Source organism: Oncorhynchus clarkii, chromosome 29 (assembly GCF_045791955.1).
Source record: "Oncorhynchus clarkii lewisi isolate Uvic-CL-2024 chromosome 29, UVic_Ocla_1.0, whole genome shotgun sequence".
Lineage (NCBI taxonomy): Eukaryota > Metazoa > Chordata > Actinopteri > Salmoniformes > Salmonidae > Oncorhynchus > Oncorhynchus clarkii.
The window spans coordinates 16,779,480-16,801,106 of NC_092175.1; the positions used below are offsets into that span (position 1 = coordinate 16,779,480).

General features: G+C 44.0%; 1 protein-coding gene across 1 annotated transcript in view; it reads right to left on the bottom strand.

Moving 5' to 3' along the window:
* Positions 1 to 6,082: 6,082 nt before the first annotated feature.
* The window catches only part of LOC139388779 (breakpoint cluster region protein-like), a 116,851-nt gene continuing 101,306 nt past the window's right edge, over positions 6,083 to 21,627 (bottom strand). Inside the window, exons 9-23 of the mRNA XM_071135693.1 lie at positions 19,719 to 19,840; positions 19,307 to 19,472; positions 19,067 to 19,186; positions 18,838 to 18,913; positions 18,479 to 18,589; positions 18,185 to 18,259; positions 17,560 to 17,657; positions 16,011 to 16,142; positions 11,971 to 12,030; positions 11,721 to 11,830; positions 8,610 to 8,749; positions 7,838 to 7,972; positions 7,621 to 7,726; positions 7,273 to 7,435; positions 6,083 to 7,195 (exon numbers count right to left, since the gene is read on the bottom strand). Of these exons, the coding sequence (XP_070991794.1) occupies positions 7,106 to 7,195; positions 7,273 to 7,435; positions 7,621 to 7,726; positions 7,838 to 7,972; positions 8,610 to 8,749; positions 11,721 to 11,830; positions 11,971 to 12,030; positions 16,011 to 16,142; positions 17,560 to 17,657; positions 18,185 to 18,259; positions 18,479 to 18,589; positions 18,838 to 18,913; positions 19,067 to 19,186; positions 19,307 to 19,472; positions 19,719 to 19,840 (1,704 nt within the window). The 3' untranslated portion in view covers positions 6,083 to 7,105. The remainder of the gene's footprint in view (positions 7,196 to 7,272; positions 7,436 to 7,620; positions 7,727 to 7,837; positions 7,973 to 8,609; positions 8,750 to 11,720; positions 11,831 to 11,970; positions 12,031 to 16,010; positions 16,143 to 17,559; positions 17,658 to 18,184; positions 18,260 to 18,478; positions 18,590 to 18,837; positions 18,914 to 19,066; positions 19,187 to 19,306; positions 19,473 to 19,718; positions 19,841 to 21,627) is intronic.

A 21,627-nucleotide genomic window follows, 5' to 3' on the forward strand; every position in this document is an offset into this window, starting at 1 on the left:
TGTCACACCAACGCGTTTACGCCCAACTGAAAACGAGAGTTTCTATTGGACAAATTAAGGTAGGTCCCGCCTCGCTTCATCCCATTAGCTCTGTTCGCTTCCGTATGGTTCTTAAACCGGAAACGGTTTGTTTTTTTTGATCCCATTACCTTTTGCAGAAGCAGCAGCTAACGTTACTCTTCCTGGAGACCGTAACGAATAAACCCTGGTCCATAGAGCACCATAGTAAACCGATTACGGCTTCGAATTGTGAGATGTCGCCTGACAGATCCCCTCCCTGTCCTTTTTGGTAGGACAAAGTAGGGTACCAGCCAGAGCCATATATCATCTAAATACAGGCTTTCTCTCTGCTGATGTTGAGAAACATTTCTCATTTTATAAAATAATGACGTGAATCTGTGATGTGGTGACACTGGTGATATGTCTACAATCTTTAACATCTAGTAATATGGATCAACAGTTAGTCCTTGAAGACATAAGGCATTGACACATTTTTTACATAGATACTGGAGATTTTATTTAACTTATTTTTTTGTACAAACAGAGGCTGCAAATGCCTTCCAAACATGTATTGTCCTCAGAATACAGTATCCCTTTTACAGCTCCAAAACAAAACATGTATGTTCACCAGAAGAAAATAAATCTAATTTGAAAAAGAGACAAAGGTCAAATGTTTCAGTGGATGACCAGCAAGTCCCATTTTAGCCTCATACAGTTAACTAGAAAAACATGGAATAAATCTAACATATTCCCAAGAAGAAAGAGTAATACATGAATTATGATAAACTATTGCCAGGCTCATGTCACCTTACAAGTACTGAAATAATACTCATTCCACATACAGTATGCATACACTGAAATGCTAAAGTCATACATAGAGTAATATATTCCATATTTTTAGACTTTAAAATCCATTCCACATATTTAGAATAACAATGTATCTTATGTTGCCATATATTACTTTTTCATGAAAGAAGGGAAGCGACTAGCCCTATAAAGGAAATTATATGTATCACACTGACAATCAATAACCAAGTTCTCTTTCAGTTGAAGCCCAATTGTTCAACTGTTTCATCCTAAATGTTATTGGCCACACTTTGATGAACACCACAATAAATAAACCTAAGAACCCAATGTAAGCACTGTCTCTTGCATGACGCAGTACGTATTGTACAACCATAAGACGAGGTTAGAGCGATAACTAACCCATATAAACTCAAAGAACCTTTATCTTTCCATGCAAAGGTTTTCTACACACAGAAAATGTCCTAATGCATCACAGTGGGCAGTCTGGAGTAAAAACAAAAGTAACTGAAAGTGCAAGCCCATCCAAAGTAGGTTATGTTCTGGATTAGTGACATGTTGATACACACATACATACATACATACAGTAGCAACAAAACAGGTGGTTACAGACTGTTTGGCTGTTATTGGAAAACAAACAAAGGACATATTACAAATGAACGATACACAGCATAGCATAGAGCCTTGAGCGATATGATCTAGATATGAGTCATATAACTGACAGTGATTTTTGAAAGTGTCCTCCTACAAGTATAGATAGCACTTAGTTACTACTAATATCATTTCCTTCAGATGAGGGTATTCAACTCTGTAAATACAGTAGACTTCATTTTACACAGAACTGGAACAGAAAAGCTGAAAATGAGATATTTTGTTATTGTAGACAGAGCTAAGGCAGAGTGAGGGTTATTGACTAAGCATTTGTCCATTGTCAGCATCGTATTTATTCCAAAAATGAATTGGACTCAGTTTGGTATCATAATATTCAGACGAGATCTCCAACACAGGCTAGTACCATGAATGGAGATACCAAACTCTACGGTCATGTATTGGTCTCAAAATATGTGTCAGAATGACATATCGGTTTTCTCAAAAGGCAAGGGAGACTAAAGCACCCAGTAAGTCTCCTAACAGCAATTCCAATGACATATTGAAACCCACGGCATACATCCTGAATAAAAGCTATAGCGTGGAGGCACAATGGAGCAGAACAGTGCACATTAAGCACTAATTATGGAGATGAAAGGGATCCAAATGACTGGTCAATGCACTGCCTTTCTCTCTCATAGCTAATGGCTTGCTTCATGTACAGTTACATGTGTGTGGGATATGTGAGGATACATTAGGCCAAAAATGTGTTGTTAAAAATGATGACTATGGCTATTAACCGGAACTGAGTTAGTTGATATATGGTTAAGTCAGGATTTGAAACATGTCTTAATTTCCTTTTTTATACAGTAAATAATTGTCCCATTAATTCATTCACTCACTCACTCACACATTTGTGGGCATGAATGCTTGCATACACACCCACACACTCACAAATGCCAGATTTTACACTACCTACTGTACTGACTACAGTCAAAACTGCCAGAAATGTCTCCGGCTAACTTCAAAATGCCGGAGTCCTTGATGAAATCTCAGTAGCGTAGAGAGTAGTACAGTCTCCGAGTTAGTAAACTAAACACGTTTCTTGTTAACAATTTGTCAGCCAGCATGAAACATTATAACCTATTTTAAGCTTCTTTATCAGAACCAAAGCACATCCTGTGGCCCAACATGACAACAACAAGTACAGTGAGCTTTTTGTTGTTGTTGTGGCTCTGTACTCCAGCACTTTGGATATGAAATGATACAATGACTATGAAGTTAAAGTGCAGGCTGTCAGCTTTAATTTGAGGGTATTTTCATCCCTATCGGCTGAACCGTTTAGTAATTACAGGACATTTTGTGCCCGATAGAAATGAATGGTAAATAATGTATTGTATCATTTTGGAGTCACTTTTATTGTAAATAAGAATAGAATATGTTTCTAAACACTTCTACATTCATGTGGATGCCGTTAATTCAGGATGATCTGTAATCATGGTAGCATCCACATTAATGTAGAAGTGTTTAGAAACATTCTATTCTTATTTACAATAAAAGTGACTCCAAAATGACACAATACATTATTTACCATTCATTTCTATTGGTCACAAAATAATCTGAAACACAACCAAAACAAACAGCAAATGCATCCAACACATGTTTTGAGTCACAAGCTTGATGTAATCCAATGAATATGGGACTAAATATATACTTAACTTTTGACTACTTGAATACACATAAGTGAATTTGTCCCAATATTTTTGTCCCCTAAAATGGGTGGACTATATACAAAGAGTGCAGCCATTTCTATACGGTTCACCTGATATGGATAAACATACCCTCAAATCAATGCTGACAGTCTGCACTTTAACCTCATGGTCATTGTATCATTTCAAATCTAAAGTACTGGAGTACAGAGCCATAACAACAACAAATGTGTCGCTGTCCCAATACTTTCGGAACTCACTATAGATGACAACACAGTGAAGAAAATAAATGTAATCAAACATGCCTGCATGTTAAATCAAGGTACTGAAATTAAAAACCCTACTAATATAATCTTCTCTTTTTTTTTCTGAACAAAATATTCTAAGAGCATTTTCTTTTCCAGGTCCCTTTTGTGGGTTACTATCAGGCAGACAATGGGGGAGGGGTGTAGGGGACGGTTTAAGACAGCTGTCCAAACACCCACCAAAATATTGGTGAAAATAGGATAAACAAGTATTCTTTCATAAAAGCAACAGAATGGTTCACTTTAGACAAAAATGTAGAGCGCCTGCAAATCAAAACAACCAATTTGAAATAGGCAAATTACCTTCATTTACATGATAATTACTTTTACAAGACCACAGAGACAGTTGACAAGAGGAAACACGTTATTGTATGTACTGTATACTACTAAATGTATCGTTTTGTTTACTACTTCAGTAACACAGCAAGATTTCAGGGCCGGTGGTGGTGGACTAGGACAATCACCGGGAAGGTTACCCAACAGATGAAGAGAGGTTGTGACATTTCCACAGCAGCATTCAAAATCATAGAGGGAGTGTTGCCTTCATGATGGATAAATGGCTAACAAAAGGCTGGACAAAACTGCAGTTATTCCCACAACAAGGCTACATCCTGGTTACGTAGGCATGATATGATCTGCCATCACCCCAGGACTCAAGGCTGAAACCTATACCACTTTCTTCATCAAATCGGAACAAAGAGATGTTGTATCTGGCCCCCACCCCCAAAATAAATTATGCTCATATCAATGATTATTAAACTGTTAAAATAAGTAACATACAAAAATTACAGCTTTACGATTATGTAAATAATTTATCTGTAAATACAATTGTGTTAAAAAAAGAAAGAAAGCCAAACAACAGATTATTTTTGCTAGATCTCCTATGACATCTCCGGACCAAAGATATGAACGCAGACAAAATCCTATGTTAGAAAATATATTGCTTCCCGGATATTTAAAATAAGGACTACTTGAGAAACAAACAACACAACTAGATAGAATTGCTTTATGGTCCAAACTGTTGGCAGTCCTTTTATAATCTATATAAAGATCACCCGTTTCTGTCAACTGTTTATTTTCTTGCAGTCTCTCTGTGTTTGTCCAAGGCTTGTTTACCTTGTACAGTGGGGCAAAAAAGTATTTAGTCAGCCACCAATTGTGCAAGTTCTCCCACTTAAAAAGATGAGAGGCCTGTAATTTTCATCATCGGTACACTTCAACTATGACAGACAAAATGAGAAAAAAAATCCAGAAAATCACATTGTATGATTTTTTATGAATTTATTTGCAAATTATGGTGGAAAATAAGTATTTGGTCACCTACAAACAAGCAAGATTTATGGCTCTCACAGACCTGTAACTTCTTCTTTAAGAGGCTCCTCTGTCCTCCACTCGTTACCTGTATTAATGGCACCTGTTTGAACTTGTTATCAGTATAAAAGACAACTGTCCACAACCTCAAACAGTCACACTCCAAACTCCACTATGGCCAAGACCAAAGAGCTGTCAAAGGACACCAGAAACAAAATTGTAGACCTGCACCAGGCTGGAAAGACTGAATCTGCAATAAGCAGCTTGGTTTGAAGAAATCAACTGTGGGAGCAATTATTAGGAAATGGAAGACATACAAGACCACTGATAATCTCCCTCGATCTGGGGCTCCACGCAAGATCTCACCTCGTGCGGTTAAAATGATCACAAGAACGGTGAGCAAAAATCCCAGAACCACACAGGGGGACATAGTGAATGACCTGCAGAGAGCTGGGACCAAAGTAACAAAGCCTACCAACAGTAACACACTACGCCGCCAGGGACTTAAATCCTGCAGTGCCAGACGTGTCCCCCTGCTTAAGCCAGTACATTTCCAGGCCCATCTGAAGTTTGCTAGAGAGCATTTGGATGATCCAGAAGAAGATTGGGAGAATGTCATATGGTCAAATGAAACCAAAATATAACTTTTTGGTAAAAACTCAACTCGTCGTGTTTGGAGGACAAAGAATGCTGAGTTGCATCCAAAGAACACCATACCTACTGTGAAGCATGGGGGTGGAAACATCATGCTTTGGGGCTGTTTTTCTGCAAAGGGACCAGGACGACTGATCCGTGTAAAGGAAAGAATGAATGGGGCCATGTATTGTGAGATTTTGAGTGAAAACCTCCTTCCATCAGCAAGGGCATTGAAGATGAAAAGTGGCTGGGTCATTCAGCATGACAATGATCCCAAACACACCGCCCGGGCAACGAAGGAGTGGCTTCTTAAGAAGCATTTCAAGGTCCTGGAGTGGCCTTGCCAGTCTTCAGATCTCAACCCCATAGAAAATCTTTGGAGGGAGTTGAAAGTCCATGTTGCCCAGCAGCAGCCTCAAAACATCACTGCTCTAGAGGAGATCTGCATGGAAGAATAGGCCAAAATACCAGCAACAGTGTGTGAAAACCTTGTGAAGACTTACAGAAAACATTTGACCTCTGTCATTGCCAACAAAGGGTATATAACAAAGTATTGAGATAAACTTTTGTTATTGACCAAATACTTATTTTCCACCATCATTTGCAAATAAATTCATTAAAATCATACAATGTGATTTTCTGGGTTTTTTTCTTCTCATTTTGTCTGTCATAGTTGAAGTGTAGCTATGGTGAAAATTACAGGCCTCTCATCTTTTTAAGTGGGAGAACTTGCACAATTGGTGGCTGACTAAATACTTTTTTGCCCCACTGTATACACTTTTTTTTGTGTGTGTGTGTGAGTTTTGGATTCCTGGGACAACTGTGTGGTGATCCTGGCTGCTCTGGATGTTCCTATCAGAACCTCTTCAGAGGAGCCAGATGGTTCCTTTTCAACGTAACCTTAGCATTGTGGTCCCAGTGTATCACGTGTAAAACATACGGATTGAATCTCTCCAGCGGTGGATTAAGAAATAACTCAAACATTTGAGATGGCTAAACAAAACGCAGCGCAGGCTCTTGCCTTCATAATTGTCCAAAAAACAAATATACTGTGTATGTGATGTCCATCACAATCTGGCTATTTCTGAAGAGGCATACAGTACAAAACGAAAACAATAAAAGCATTGCATTTCTGCTCTGCCTGTATAAGTCTTCAAACTAAATCGAGAAGAATTGAGAATGACCTTCCACAACAATAACTTAAAGTGGAGAAGCCCAAAGGTGTGATGAGAAATCACAGAATCTGTCATAAGATTCACAATAGCTGTTTCTCTGCTTACCAAGCAGGAGCCGATACCAAAAAAAATCAAATCTAACCTGGGACACTCTTTTCCCCTACATGCATATCAGTATCAAATTGAAGTGTTTAATTTGTGGTTACAGCGGGCATGTCCAGTAGTGGCATTCATTCCAGACACCGTACACAAGCTGTGGAGCTTTGACATGAGAGCGAAAAGACAGAGCGAGGAGGAGAGGAGAATATGTTGCGTCAGAGAGGCACAGAGAGTCACACTGGCTATTGGGTGTGATGTAATAATGCATTATCATCATCAGATGTGTGGTACTGGTGTCAACCTCTTGTTCTCGGAGGGGGTGGTGGCGCCCTCTCCAGGATACGTCCAGAATCAACGCGAAGAAATCTCCTGCTGCAGTCCAGTCCAGCTAGGGCCATTCTCACTCTCAGTGGCATTCCTAAATGGACATACTGTACTGTAGACTCGGGTTTGAGTCTCTATCTCCCTGTGGAACCCTCTACACTTCGGTGGAGAAGAGGATGCTCTGACGCTTACTGTCCGGCGTGGGGATGGTCTCCAGCTGGAGGAAGTACAGCAACACCTGGACCTGGGGGGACAGACGGACAGTGAGAGGGACGATAATACCAAAGAAGAGGGAGGGGGAGAGAGAGAGAGACAGACTACCTGTGACATGACCTCCAGGGACCAGCTGTCTCCCATGCTGATAGGCTGCGTGGGGTTGATGGGGATCATGCTGTCCTTCTCTGCAGGGCGCAGCAGGGTGGGGCCAAACACCGTGGCCAGGTTGTGGAGGGACATCTTGTTGATGCTCTCCTTGTCAGCCACCCTGGGGAGCGGGCAGAGACCGAGGGTGAATGGTGGCTCGTGGTAACACACCACGTGAAAGGACATAACAATCCCTCTGTTACTCAAACACATAAGGAGTTGAGCATCTGCTTGCTTGCTTGCTTGGGATCGGCTTGTCTCTAAATTCCTGCGTTTGTCTAAGTGTAGCTCGATGTCTGTGTGTACCTCTTCAAGTGATCCAGCAGGAAAAGGAACGTGACCAGGTTGGGTTCTGGCAGCGACAACAGTAGATTCAGCATGCAGCTCTCTTTGGCAACGCTGTCAGACAGGGCTGCAGAAAGAGAGACCGACATTCACACATTAACCTGAGTGCTGAGTTATACCACGATAATATGATAATGGTAGATGTGGCTGTTGGCCCGGTCAAAGCCATGTGACTAACCAATGCCTCCTGCGAAGTTGGGGTACAGGTCATCGGTGAAGAGGGGTTCTGGCAGCTCTCTGAAGTACAGCTTCAGAGTCCCGGCGATGGCGTTCACATCCATCTCACTCATCATCACAGACACGTCTTTGTTGTCTGTGGGGAAGACGGGCAGAGCTCAGAAAGACAGGCAGAAAGTGTAGCCATGGCAACAGCGGAGCAGGGAGACGGATAGCCGCGGTCATTTCTGCCATTCACTAAAATCACACTGCGCCTCAGTTCGTTGGCAGATAGTCCGAGGACACAACATGCTCCCCAAAGCAAGCTGTATATGTCGTAATCAGAGAAATCACCACACACACACGTACTCACACAAATGCACAGGTGCACAAGCTCACCCACACATAGGAATTAGTAAGTCTAAATGAAGAAAGAAAACTGGGTTAAGCACAAACTCTTTTAGTCTTTTTTTTTGTTGCAAAACCAGAAAATGTACCCATGATTCCCAAAAACGGAGCGGCATAATCAGAAGTTCACCTGAGGGGAGACAGCAGGGTAGGACACATGGATTTTATAGTAGTCAGTCCAACAGACTTGAATTTACATGGGAGTGCACAGAGAGGCTAGTCTGATGGAACCAGACTGCATTCATTGTTCTATCTCGCTTCACATATCAAGGTTGGTTCCACCAAGCTACAGAACGTCCACAGAGAATGCTATACTGTAGCCTATTCTCACATCCAGGGCTCCACTGAGAGGGAGTGTCAGGGGAAAGTAAGGTGTTGGTACTCACTGGTGTCGAAGGCAGCCTTCAGGGCCTGGATGTCTGTAGCCACCCCTGAGACCCGGTAGATGCCCACTTCCTCCATCCCCCTCCGCTCAATCTCCTCCAGACACTGTCTGACGATGTAGGGCACCTTGGAGTGCTCCCGTCTGGCATGGGGAAACACACAATTAAGGAATGGCATACCAGAGGGCATGGGGATACATACACAATGACACACACACACACCGAAGAGTTTTCCTGTTGGATGCATAGGTTGCACACAAATTGCATCTTTAACTGTATTAGTATCCAAAAATGTGTGTGCAATTATTAAAACAATAACAACATACAGTACCAGTAAAAAGTTGACATCTACTCATTCTTGTTTTTTATGTAATTAGACTATTTTCTACATTGTAGAATAATAATCAAAACAATGAAATAACACATATGGAAACGTAGTAACCAAAAAAAGTGTTAAACAATTGAGATTCTTCAAAGTAGCCACGTTTGCCTTGATGACAGCTTTGCACACTCTTGGCATTCTCTCAACCAGCTTCATGAGGTAGTCACCTGGAATACATTTCAATGAATAGGTGTGCCTTGTTAAAAGTTAATGCATTTGAGCCAATCAGTTGTGTTGTGACAAGGTAGGGGTGGTATACAGAATATAGCCCTATTTGGTAAAAGACCAAGTCCATATTATGGCAAAAACAGCTCAAATAAGCAAAGAGAAAATAGAGTTCATCATTACTTTAAGGCATGAAGGTCAGTTAATACGGAACATTTCAAGAACTTTGAAAGTTTCTTCAAGTGCAGTCGCAAAAACCATCAAGCGCTATGATGAAACTGGCTCTCATCAGGACCACCACAGGAAATGAAGACCCAGAGTTACCTCTGCTGGAGAGGATACGTTCATTAGAGTTAACTGCACCTCAGATTGCAGCCCAAATAAATGTTTCACAGAGTTCAAGTAACAGACACATCTGAACATCAACTGTTCAGAGGAGACTGTGTGAATCAGGCCTTCATGGTCGATTTGCTGCAAAGAAACCACTACTAAAGGACACCAATAATAAGAAGAGACTTGTTTGGGCCAAGAAACATGAGCAATGGACATTACACCGGTGGAAATCTGTCCTTTGATCTGATGAGTCCAAATGAGAGATTTTTGGTTCCAACCACTGTGTCTTTGTGAGACGTTGAGTAGGTGAACGGATGCTCTCTGCATGTGTGGTTCCCACTGTGAAGCATGGAGGAGGAGATGTGATGGTGTGGGGGTGCTTTGCCAGTGACACTGTCTGTGATTTATTTAGAATTCAAGGCACACTTAACCAGCATGGCTACCACAGCATTCTGCAGCGATACGCCATCCCATCTGGTTTGTCTTTCAACAGGACAATGACCCAACATACCTCCAGGCTGTGTAAGGGCTATCAAGAAGGAGAGTGATGGAGTGCTGAATCAGATGACCTGGCCTCCACAATCACCTGACCTCAACCAAATTGAGAGGGTTCAGGATGAGTTGTACCGCAAAGTGAAGGAAGAGCAGCCAACAAGTGCTCAGCATATGTGGGAACTCCTTCAAGACTGTTGGAAAAGCAATCCAGGTGAAGCTGGTTGAGAGAATGCCAAGAGTGTGCAAAGCTGTCATCAAGGCAAAGAAAGGGTGGCTACTCTGAAGAATCTAAAATCGAAACTATATTTTATTTGTTTAACACTTTTTTGGTTACTACATGATTCCATGTGTTATTTCATAGTTGTGATGTCTTCACTATTATTCTACAATGTAGAAAATAGTACAAATAAAGAAAAACTCTTGAATGAGTAGGTGTGTCCAAACTTTTGACTGGTACTGTATATTCCCACTGACAATAACGTGTGTACTGTACTGTACTGCTGGCTCTCGCTGCATTGTTGTAGGCTGTGAACCCAAAATATAAACATATCGGCTGTGTACTTTATCATGTTCATTAATTATTATGGATACAAAATGCACAATTACCACTGTGTGTTTTGTTGTGGCTTCATGTACTACAAATGAGCAGGTTGAGCTGGCAGGCAGCCTTGTGTGACTATGTAGTTGTTCTTAGGTCCAGTAGTGATGGTGGTGGTTCTCTGTTGGTGTTATTGGGGGCCTGTTGTCTCTACAGCCTTAATTGGTTCTGCTGTTAAACCTTATTAGTCCGCTCGTTACCAGCAATCCAATTAGCGTCACTCACCAACATTGGCCACAAGCCTGGCCTCAACCAGAGACGGAAGAGGAAGCGAGATATCCCACTCCCTAATTGTTTCTGTTTCAATGGAAGTCAATGAACTAAGTAGACCAGACCCAGCCGCTATGGCATTGGTGTCTATGGGAGAGCCACTCCCTTAACTAGACAGGAACTGGCCATTTTTTTCAAAGGTAAACAGCGTGAGTGAACTATCTTTCTCTCAACTGCCCTTTACTGTTTAACTACATATTGCACTCTATCTGAACGTCCCTTCACCCCTTCTTTCATGGTCCCTATTTACCCCTCCCCCTCTCCCTCTCTTTATTCTCTGTTGACAACCTCAGAGCAGTGTCCACAAGGAGAAATGCAAGTAGGAAAATATTTTTTTTTCATCTATGGGAGACTGTGTGAGTTGACATCTTGTCAATAACATTTACCTTCCCTAAAATCACAGTCTCTCTCCTTTGACCAGGTCAACAGTAGTACACTGTAAGGAGGAGGTGCCATTTGGGACGCAGACAGAGACCACTCTAATCAGTGGCTTGACAGAAGCTTTGCCAGCTGTACACCAGAAACAATGTTTGTGTTCTCTTAGTAGACTAAAGGAGAAGGGGAACGGGTCTTGTAGCCCAGGGCTTGTACCTGGGGGAGTGAATAGTGACACGGAAATGTAGTTTGGATTATCTGGGATGAGAGGTTTACAATCTCAACATGGAGTCCTGTCCATCTGTCCCCCCCATCCTATATTCTCCCTCCTCCTTTCAGAGAGATTCTCTGGTTCTCTTAGATTAGGCTGTGACATTCACTTGGGTCACTTGCGTTCACCAGCTGTCTTACAGCAGGCTTTCTCCATGGTTACTGTATAGATGGCCAGGGAGTGTGTTCCCGGGGTATATTTATATGAGGGTACTATTGAACTCACTTGGTCACAGTGGAGATCTTGATTCCGAACACGCCCATGGGTTTCCGTGACGGCATCCTCTTCAGACTGAACTCCCGGCTGGTGAACTTCATAGAGAGCTTCACCTCGATCTGGAGCCGAGAGAGATTAAATGACAGTCTAAACCCGTTTACACTGACAAGAGATGGCTAAGTATGACAAGAAGCACACATTTAAAGGATCACATGGCACAAACACAGACTCATCCGTTTAACGGGGCTGACACACTCACCCCGTTCATGGGGATAAGCGTCCTCTGCCAGTCTTTGCCTTGGAGCGTCTGCGGATCCAGCTGGATGGAGCAAAGCCAGAAGAAGATCCTTGGTTAGTCCACCACTACACACAGACACCAAGACTCATAAACACCAATACACACAGACACCAATACACACAGACACCAAGACTCATAAACACCAATACACACAGACAACAATACACACAGACACCACTACACACAGACACCAAGACTCATAAACACCACTACACACAGACACCAATACACACAGACACCAAGACCCATAAACACCAATACACACAGACACCACTATACACAGACACCATGACTCATAAACACCACTGCACACAGACACTAAGACTCATAAACACCACTACACACATGCACCAAGACTCATAAACACCAATACACACAGACACCAAGACTCATAAACACCAATACACACAGACACCAATACTCATAAACACCAATACACACAGACACCAAGACTCATAAACACCAATACACACAGACACCAAGACTCATAAACACCAATACACACAGACACCAATACACACAGACACCAAGACTCATAAACACCACTACACACAGACACCAAGACTCATAAACACCAATACACACAGACACCAAGACTCATAAACACCAATACACACAGACACCAAGACTCATAAACACCAATACACACAGACACCAAGACTCATAAACACCAATACACACAGACACCAATACACACAGACACCAAGACTCATAAACACCAATACACACAGACACCAATACACACAGACACCAAGACTCATAAACACCAATACACACAGACACCAACACTCATAATCACCACTACACACAGACACCAAGACTCATAAACACCAATACACACAGACACCAAGACTCATAAACACCAATACACACAGACACCAAGACTCATAAACACCAATACACACAGACACCAATACACACAGACACCAAGACTCATAAACACCAATACACACAGACACCAATACACACAGACACCAATACTCATAAACACCACTACACACAGACACCACTACACACATACACCAATACCTACAGACACCAAGACTCATAAACACCAATACACACAGACACCAATACACACAGACACCAATACACACATACACCAAGACTCATAAACACCAATACACACATACACCAAGACTCATAAACACCACTACACACAGACACCAAGACTCATAAACACCACTACACACATACACCAAGACTCATAAACACCAATACACACAGACACCAATACACACAGACACCAAGACTCATAAACACCACTACACACATACACCAAGACTCATAAACAAGACCTTTCGGCTGACGTCTTCCCTAGGACTGAATACACCAATTGTTTATCATTTTCTTCACACAGTGGCGTTATAACGTGTTATCAAGTGCAACCTCAGGTTTCAGTTGGTCAGCAAATCTGGCCCCTAGCATCTCCTGCATTAGTCAGCTAACTGTCCTCCTGTCCACTCTGGACAAACAGAGAAACAGATCCTGCCATCTGGACTGAGTTCAGCCGGGCACACCGTACCACACCACACCCACCCACAGTTCATCGTGTACCTTTTTCCCTCAACCCCATCTTGGCTAAGCTCCATCTGATCACATGCAGCGCTGGATCATGTTCCCAGCACTTAATTGAATCATTTCAATCTCCTGGGCCAGTACAGTAACAGCACACCGGTAGGGTACAGAGAAGGTCCCTCTTTCTGTCCGTATCAGTTCAACAGAGGAAAACACGCACGATCACATCCAAAAAGTCAAAGGACAAGGAATCCTTGCCTGTACGGGGTCGAGCCAGAGGCCATCAGCATGTCACTGCACAAACTTAGAGTACGGCTAACATGGGCTGTTTGTCGCTGGAATGTGGACAACAAAACACACACACAGTTGCCCGTTCCCCTCCCCGTACATGGTTTGTTTCTGTCAAACCATTGGACATTAGTCATCGTACAGTGAGGGGGGGGTTACTGTGCCTCTCAGCAGTGCACTGCGTATACTTCTCCCCTCGCCCCAGGCCGGGGACCTCCTTTCCCCTCTCCCTACTGCCCTACACACTGACCCTGCTGCAGTGTCTGGCCAACAGAGTGCAGGCCTTACATCCCATCTCCTCTGTCCTCAGCTACTTCACCTGTCATGGCTTTCTGTGTCGAGAGACTGACAAAGACTGAGAAAGTCTAGTGTGCAAGGTCTGTAGATTCAGGGAGTTGGTGGTAGACGCTCCTGTCAGGCCCATACTGCCCTTCTTCTTCTTCTTCCCTCCTCCTCTTCTCCTTGTTTCCTCTGCTGCTCCTCCGCCAGTAGAGCTGTAGCCTCAGCATGGTGTGTGTCCCAGTCTCTCTGCGTCCAGTCCCAGTGTGTAGCCTAACTCAGCCCCGTCCACAATGATCTCCAGTGGTCCAGGGAAAGCTCTGTTTCGCCCAACACACACCTGAATCGCTTGCTCTGAGGAATGTGTGTGTGTGTGTGTGTCAGGATCGCCAGCTAAAGTACGTTCTCATACACACAGGTGTGGATTTGCATTTCAGGATGACAAGCCCCTCCCTCTGCGCCTCTCTGTCTCCTCCCCTCTGTTCTCCATTGACTCCACCTTGACCCCCCCCCCCCCCCCATCCTCTATTGGCCGAGCCCAGTGCACCAACATGCCCACCTCGCGTGTTGATCTGAATAGTGTGTATTGATGTGCATCCAGGGCTCCGTGTCAAAATAAAGGTTAAATGAATGAATAAATAAATCATCTGTTGGGACTTTCATACTAAGCCGCTCAGCTTGGGCAACACGGCGTCCCGCTGTGTGTGTTTCCGTGTGAACCAGATGTAAGACTACTGAGGAACACAGCACATAGATCCGAGGAGGAGAGAGCCCGGCGCTACACAAGCAAACACGTGTGGTGTGGGTGGTACAGCAAGTACAGACTGGGTTATGGGACGATTCTGTGTTGAACCACCATCGTAGTCGGCATGGCGATACTCATCCGAGTTACCACGGCAACCACTAGAGGGAGCCGTATTCCCACATTTTTTGCTTTGTTTGTTTAACGAGCAAGCGACAAACCAGAGAGGAACTACCTGGGTTCAGGCATCATAACTCCCTCTGCTCTGGGGTATGGATTCCCCATAGGTACAGATCTAGGCTCAGCTACCTCCCCCATTCATCATTTTAACCATTAGTGGGGCAAATGCTAAACTGACCCAAGATCAGTGTTTAGTGTCAACTTCCCCCTACAAGACTGCCCCAGGTCCAGTAAACGTATGTTTGTTATAGGACACCACTGAATACTGAAAGGTTTTCTCACACACACACACACACACACACACACACACACACACACACACACACACACACACACACACACACACACACACACACACACACACACACACACACACACACACACACACACACACACACACACACACACACAGCTGGCCAAGTGGGGGAGGGGAACAGGGAACAGTAAATCCCCCCAGGAGTAGACCAGATCAAAGCAGAGGCCCCATGGCTCTGAAACACTAACCAAGGCTACCTGCCTTTTCTTGAAACAAAACAGGCTATGTACACAAAGCCCATACCAGTGGGCCCCCTATACAGTACTCCATCCCTCAAAACCCACAAGCAAAAAAAACCTGTGTGTACACATACATTTACAATTGAAAGTGAGAGAGCCTCAGCGGGAGTGACAGGGTTTCCAGGTCAGGTTGAACACATGAATTATGGACCCTGATTCAAACTCAGTATGTCAGCAACCGCATGGGTTACTGACATTTTACCCTCTAAGATAAGTCTATTTTAAATTATTCTAAAAACACATCTAGTCACTGTAGACAGTCTATCCTACTACTCACATAATAAGCTAATTCATTAAGTGAATCAGCACAGCACTCAGCAGTGTCCAGTCCGCATCTAGGACATTCAGACAGCAATCACACCACACTGGCACAACCATAACGTTATCTGGCTATGTCGCCATGGTGACGTTACAGCGGTACGTTGACTCAGAGACGTACCGGGATCTGTCCTTTGCCGATGATGCGGTCGGTGCTGTCTCCGTCCTCTTTGATCTGCTTGGTCTTGTTGTAGCTCTTTTCATAACACAACAGCCTCAGGGTCTGAGAGCCCTCCAGGTCTATCTCAAACTCCTGGAGTACAGAGAGAGAGAGAGGGGAGAGAGAGAGAGAGAAAGAGAGGGGAGAGAGAGAATGTGTCACGCCCTGATCTGTTTCACCTGTCTTTGTGATTGTCTCCACCCCCTCCAGGTGTCACCCATCTTCCCCATTATCCCCTGTGTATTTATACCTGTGTCCTCTGTTTGTCTGTTGCCAATTTGTTTTGTTTCGTCACAACCTACCAGCATTTTTCCCTCTGTTCCTGTCTCTTGATTGTTCCTGCTTTTCCCGGTTTTGACCTTTTCTGCCCGCCCTGACCCTGAGTCTGCCTGCCGTCCTGTACCTTTGCCCCACTACTCTGGATTATCGACCTCTGCCTGCCTTGACCTGCCGTTTGCCTGCCCCTGTTGCTGTAAAAAACATTGTAACTTTGATACAGTCTGCATTTTGGGTCTTACCTGAAACGTGATAAAGAGTAGCGAGAGAGAGAAAAAGAAAGAGTCGCAAGAGATCGAGAGAGAGGGAGAAAAACGAGCGAGCGAGAGAGAAAGAGAGCGAGAGAAAACGCCACAGAAATCACATAGATTTATGGGACCTATCTGCACACCAAAACCACATAGTCTGAAGAGGCTTTACGGTCATTTCTCAAAGGACCAATGTAAAGAATTAGGGGTTTCAGAACAGGTGAAGATGAGGCCCACCTAATGTGGGACTCTGATAAGGGGCAGGCAGAAGCAGAGATGCAGTTTTTCTTTACATTGGTAGTTAAGTATTTGGCATGAAAGTCTCTTCCAAAGTCTCTTCCAAGAGATACTCTATAGTGTTGGTCTGTATATGTTAGCAGTTAAGTGCTGTAGATGTAAACGCATTGTGAACAGCAGAATGGACCGCTGATGGAGATTCCCGTTAATTACGTGAAAGAACACATATGGTTTCCACATGGTTCAGGTCGCAGCGCATTCCGTGAACATTTCCACAGACACGAGTCATCATCAGAAGCTCCTCATTAGCTAACACTATTTCCACAGACACGAGTCATCCTCATTAGCTAACCCTATTTCCACTTTACTGAGCAAATGAATTAAGCAGCAGAGGCAGCAGCAGTTCCTGGAGCCTGGCGGAACATTCCTGCTGCAGATGAACACAGTCGCTGATTGTGTCTCAAAGCTGTCGTGCGCGTTCACATAGCTCATGACGCACCAGCACTTTGTGTTCGCGGTGTTCAGATCTGACTGTGTGTGTGTGTGTGTGTGTGTGTGCCTGGATGTGAAACATCTGCTCCAGTTGGGCTCTCTGCTGTTACCTCCTTCTCCTTACTGAAGAGGCCATACAGGCTTTCTCTCATTAAGACACTTACGCCACAACACCAGATGTCACGGCCTTGGTAGTAAAAAACAAATGCCGATGCTGTACTCTGCATATGTCGGGTAATAACACTAGAAGTTCCTACCTCGTTCCATTTGGGCTCTGTGGTGTACCGATACACCCGCGTCTTGGCTTTGTTCGCAAAGTAGCCAAAGGAGTCCACCTCTAACGTGCAGTACAGATCTGAGAGGAGAAGAGGAGACACAGTCACAGTTAGATTCGCCCAAAAAGACTAGCACTAGGAGTGGTCTCTATGACGATACCCCACAGAATTAAATAGAACACATTAGCATCCTAGCAAAATCTGCCATTTTGGTCAGGGACTTTTCTCAATGTGAGCTCTGTAAATGAACAGTCATCATAGTTACGCCTGCTGATGTCGCTGTGAACAACGTACTAACACATTAAATATATGTTGAACATATGTTTAAACTTCTGTGCTATCAGTAACCTCGATCAAATTCTATGACGTTTACCAGAACCGGTGTGTTTAATGTTTATGCCTGTGCTACAGAACAGCGGTAGCTCCAGTAAGCTTAGAGTAAGGGGTGTCGTCCCAAATGGCACCCTATTCCCTATAGAGCCCTGGTCAAAAATAGTGCCCTATGAAGGGAATAGGGTGCCATTTGGAACGCAGGCTAAGGCCTTTGTTATTACTCCTGTACACTATGTCCGGTATGAAGGCCCTTCCGAGGAGGAGGGACACTCACTCAGGCTCTGTTTGAGGCCCGAGGCAGAGTGGACGATTACATTCAGGAATCCATGGAGGCCAGGCGATTCATCTTCTGGAAAAACACAAGGAAGAGAGATGAAGGTTCACATTGGAATGGGGAATGAAACCATAAAGAACGCCATATAACTCTATTCTCTTTACTCTAGAAAACTAAACTAAAAACAGACCAACCAAACTGTTATAACGTCTGTTTTGTTCCTATGTGGAGAATGTTTCAGTTGATGCATCTGACAGAAAACCTCAGAGCAGAACATTGAGGAACATCTGGTACCTTGACCTTCTTTGTTGATGGTGAGCGGGATGTGGTGGACAGTCTGCAGCTTCACACAGGAGTTGGTCAACATCTGTAGCTCCATGGAGGTCAGGGAGAAGCTCTTGAAGCCTGGGAGAGAGGCCATACAACCACAGGCTCAAGGGTCAGGGGTCAGTCACCCACACAGTACAGTATGGGAGGTAACGCTGCATGTGAGCAAATATGAGTGGTTTCAATGCATCAAGAAAGTCGACACACCATGGAATACAGGTCACATTGTTGTCGATCTTCTTCATCTAATCTTACTCAAAACACCTATTGCTTACAGAGTGATAGTGAAGTAGTTCAGTAACAGTCGAATGCTGAGGGACACCTACATTTCTTCTGCTGTTCCCGGATCATCTCCTTCCACTCGGCCCGCTCGTAGTCGGATGACATCAGGAACGTGTAACCCTGAAACACAGCACACACTTAGATACGATGCACTTACATACAGCCTATCAAAGATGATGGTGTGGTTGACGATGATGGTTGTAACGCTGAAGAGGGCTGATGGTGATGCTCCTTTGGTGTTGACGATGATAACGAGGAAGACAGGGGGCTCACCTTGCCGTTCCTGTTGTGTACTCGGAGGGCCATACCGGGGGAGGTGAGCAGCAGAAGAGACTCCTGCTCGGACAGCTTCTTCCTCAACCGTTCAATCACCTTTGACCCTTTGTTGGCTCTCTGGAGGTCACAGACAAAGACAACACATTTGCAAAAGGCCTGTCAACTACATTTTTACTGATTAGTGTGTGTCTGTGTGTGTGTGCGCGTGTGTGTGCATTAACACTGTATGTGAAATACCTTCTCTCTCTGGATCTCACTCTTGATGTGAGAGATCTTGACCTTCATGGCGTCCAGCTCCTCGTCAGGCACCTGGGGGATGTGCAGAGGCTCTGACTCATCTGCGTTCTGGAAGGTCAGGTCTGACAGAGGGATGTACCACTTGGAATCATACTGCTGACTCTTCCTGCCGAGAGGAAGGGACAAAGAAGGTAGAGAAAGAGAGAGAGAAAAAGAGAGGAGTGAGAGAGGGGGGTAGAGAGAGACAGAGAAAGAGAGGGAGAAATGGAGATATGAAATCCTAGCATTTAATTTTTATTTATTTTGTATTTAACCTTTATATAACTAGGTGTCCTGTGATAGATGTCCTGGAATTTGTTAGAAGAACAGAGGAAAAAAGAGTGAAATATAGACAGAAAGATGTCTATTTTACCCTCCGATCTGTTTCTTGAGCTTGGCGCAGAGCAGCAGGTCGGTGAAGAGGAAAACATGACGGAGCTTCCTGGCTCCCTCCACCAGCTCCACCATGAAGCTGTCCTTCAGCAGCTGGCGGTTCTACAGAATCACACAACCAGCCATCAACAGTCAGCAGAACAAATCTATACATCAGCTAATCAATCAATATCCTCAACGTCCTCATCTGCACTGGTTGAGATACTGTGTGGCCTGTTGTGCCACCATGAACCAGAAGGGGGCAGTGATGTTGTTTTTTCACACAGCTGTATAGTGACAGCTCTGGGTATAAAATAAAACAGCATCAGGAGAGGGCCAACGTCAGAACAGTGTTCTTCTATATGACGCCCTTGTCTAACCTCATGAAGGACTATAGGGGGTACATTTGAGAACAGGATCAAAAAGTCTACAGCACGTGAGGTGGGTGTTCTAAGTAAAGCATACTGTGTTCAAACATAATATAAGAAGGACAAATTTGATCAAAGCACATACTATAGACCGTGTGAGGACATATAGATTGCATTTCTGAAGAAGTAAAACACTATTTTACAGATTTACTGCACTCCCTACAATGAATGGTCTTATAGTGCGAGACCGGAAGGGTAGAGGTACACAAGCGCCCCCCCCCCTTCGTCTCCCCCTCAAGCGAAGCATGATGTCACAGCCAGTCCCAGCCAATCGTAGCCCTCCCCCTCTGACATGTATTGTTATGGGCCTTGCCCAGGATGCAGAACTGTGCGGTTTCCACTAGATAGGCCAGCTACAACACTGGTTATATCTTAAAAATTCATGAAAACAAAAACATATTTTTTTCTTTTAATTTAGGGTTAGGCATTAGGGTGAGGTTTAAACTCAGATTTGATGACTTTGTGGGTGTGTCAGCTAGTGACCACTCTGCAGAGCTGCCTCCAGTACATGAGTCATTACAATAAATGTTAACCCCCCCCCCCCGGGTGCCTCTCCTGAACGCTCAGTCATTACCACTGACATAACAACGGTGAGGAGGAGAATATGCTTCTGTGTGTGTGTGAGTCATCCATGCTCACACACAGCTAACAGGGTCTCCCCCGGCAAAATGCAGGGGTGTTACTGTACCATTCAGTATGTGTAGACCATAGAGATCCTATTAAATTATTATTACATGATATATATATATATATAGGTACTTGTTGCATTTACAACTTGTCTAAGTCCTATCTATCATCAAGTGATTTCAGCCTACGTACAGTTTGGCTGTGGATTGACTGCGTTTGACTGGAATGTTGGCATATTGGCAGTTCATTTGAAAAATGTGTGGAATCATTCCTCTAAAACTGTCTGGGCTAGCTAGCTAACAAATATGCAGTGCAGATAAATTCTTCAAATTCATTATTTGACACAATATCTGATGACAGCACGGGCTCCCTGACCAACATGGCTGACCTTCATCCCCCTGTAAGAAGGTTCATGTCCATTCTAGTACTCCGAATTCTATGATGTGGAACCCTCTTAAAATGTATGTCACACAATGGCTCAGATCCAGGAAGCCACACATCACACAGGCACCACAGAGGCACGGCAGGACACCTGCTCTGTGCAGCCTTCAGCCTGATTGACATTCAGTGTGATATCCCTGCCAAGGAGATGAGACGCTGCTAATTTACTAATTCCCAATGGCAGCTCTAATTATTCATTAGATAGATAATGAAGGCAGCCATGATGGTCTGTGATAAATAACTTCCTCACTGGCTGAGAGAGAGAGGGGGTGAGGTTGGAGAGGGAGAGCGAGAGAGAGAGAGAGAAAGAAAGAGAGGAGAGAGAGAGAGAGGGTGAGGTCGGAGAGGGAGAGGGAGAGAGAGGGTGAGGTTGGAGAGGGATAGGGAGAGAGAGAGAGAGAGAGAGAGGGTGAG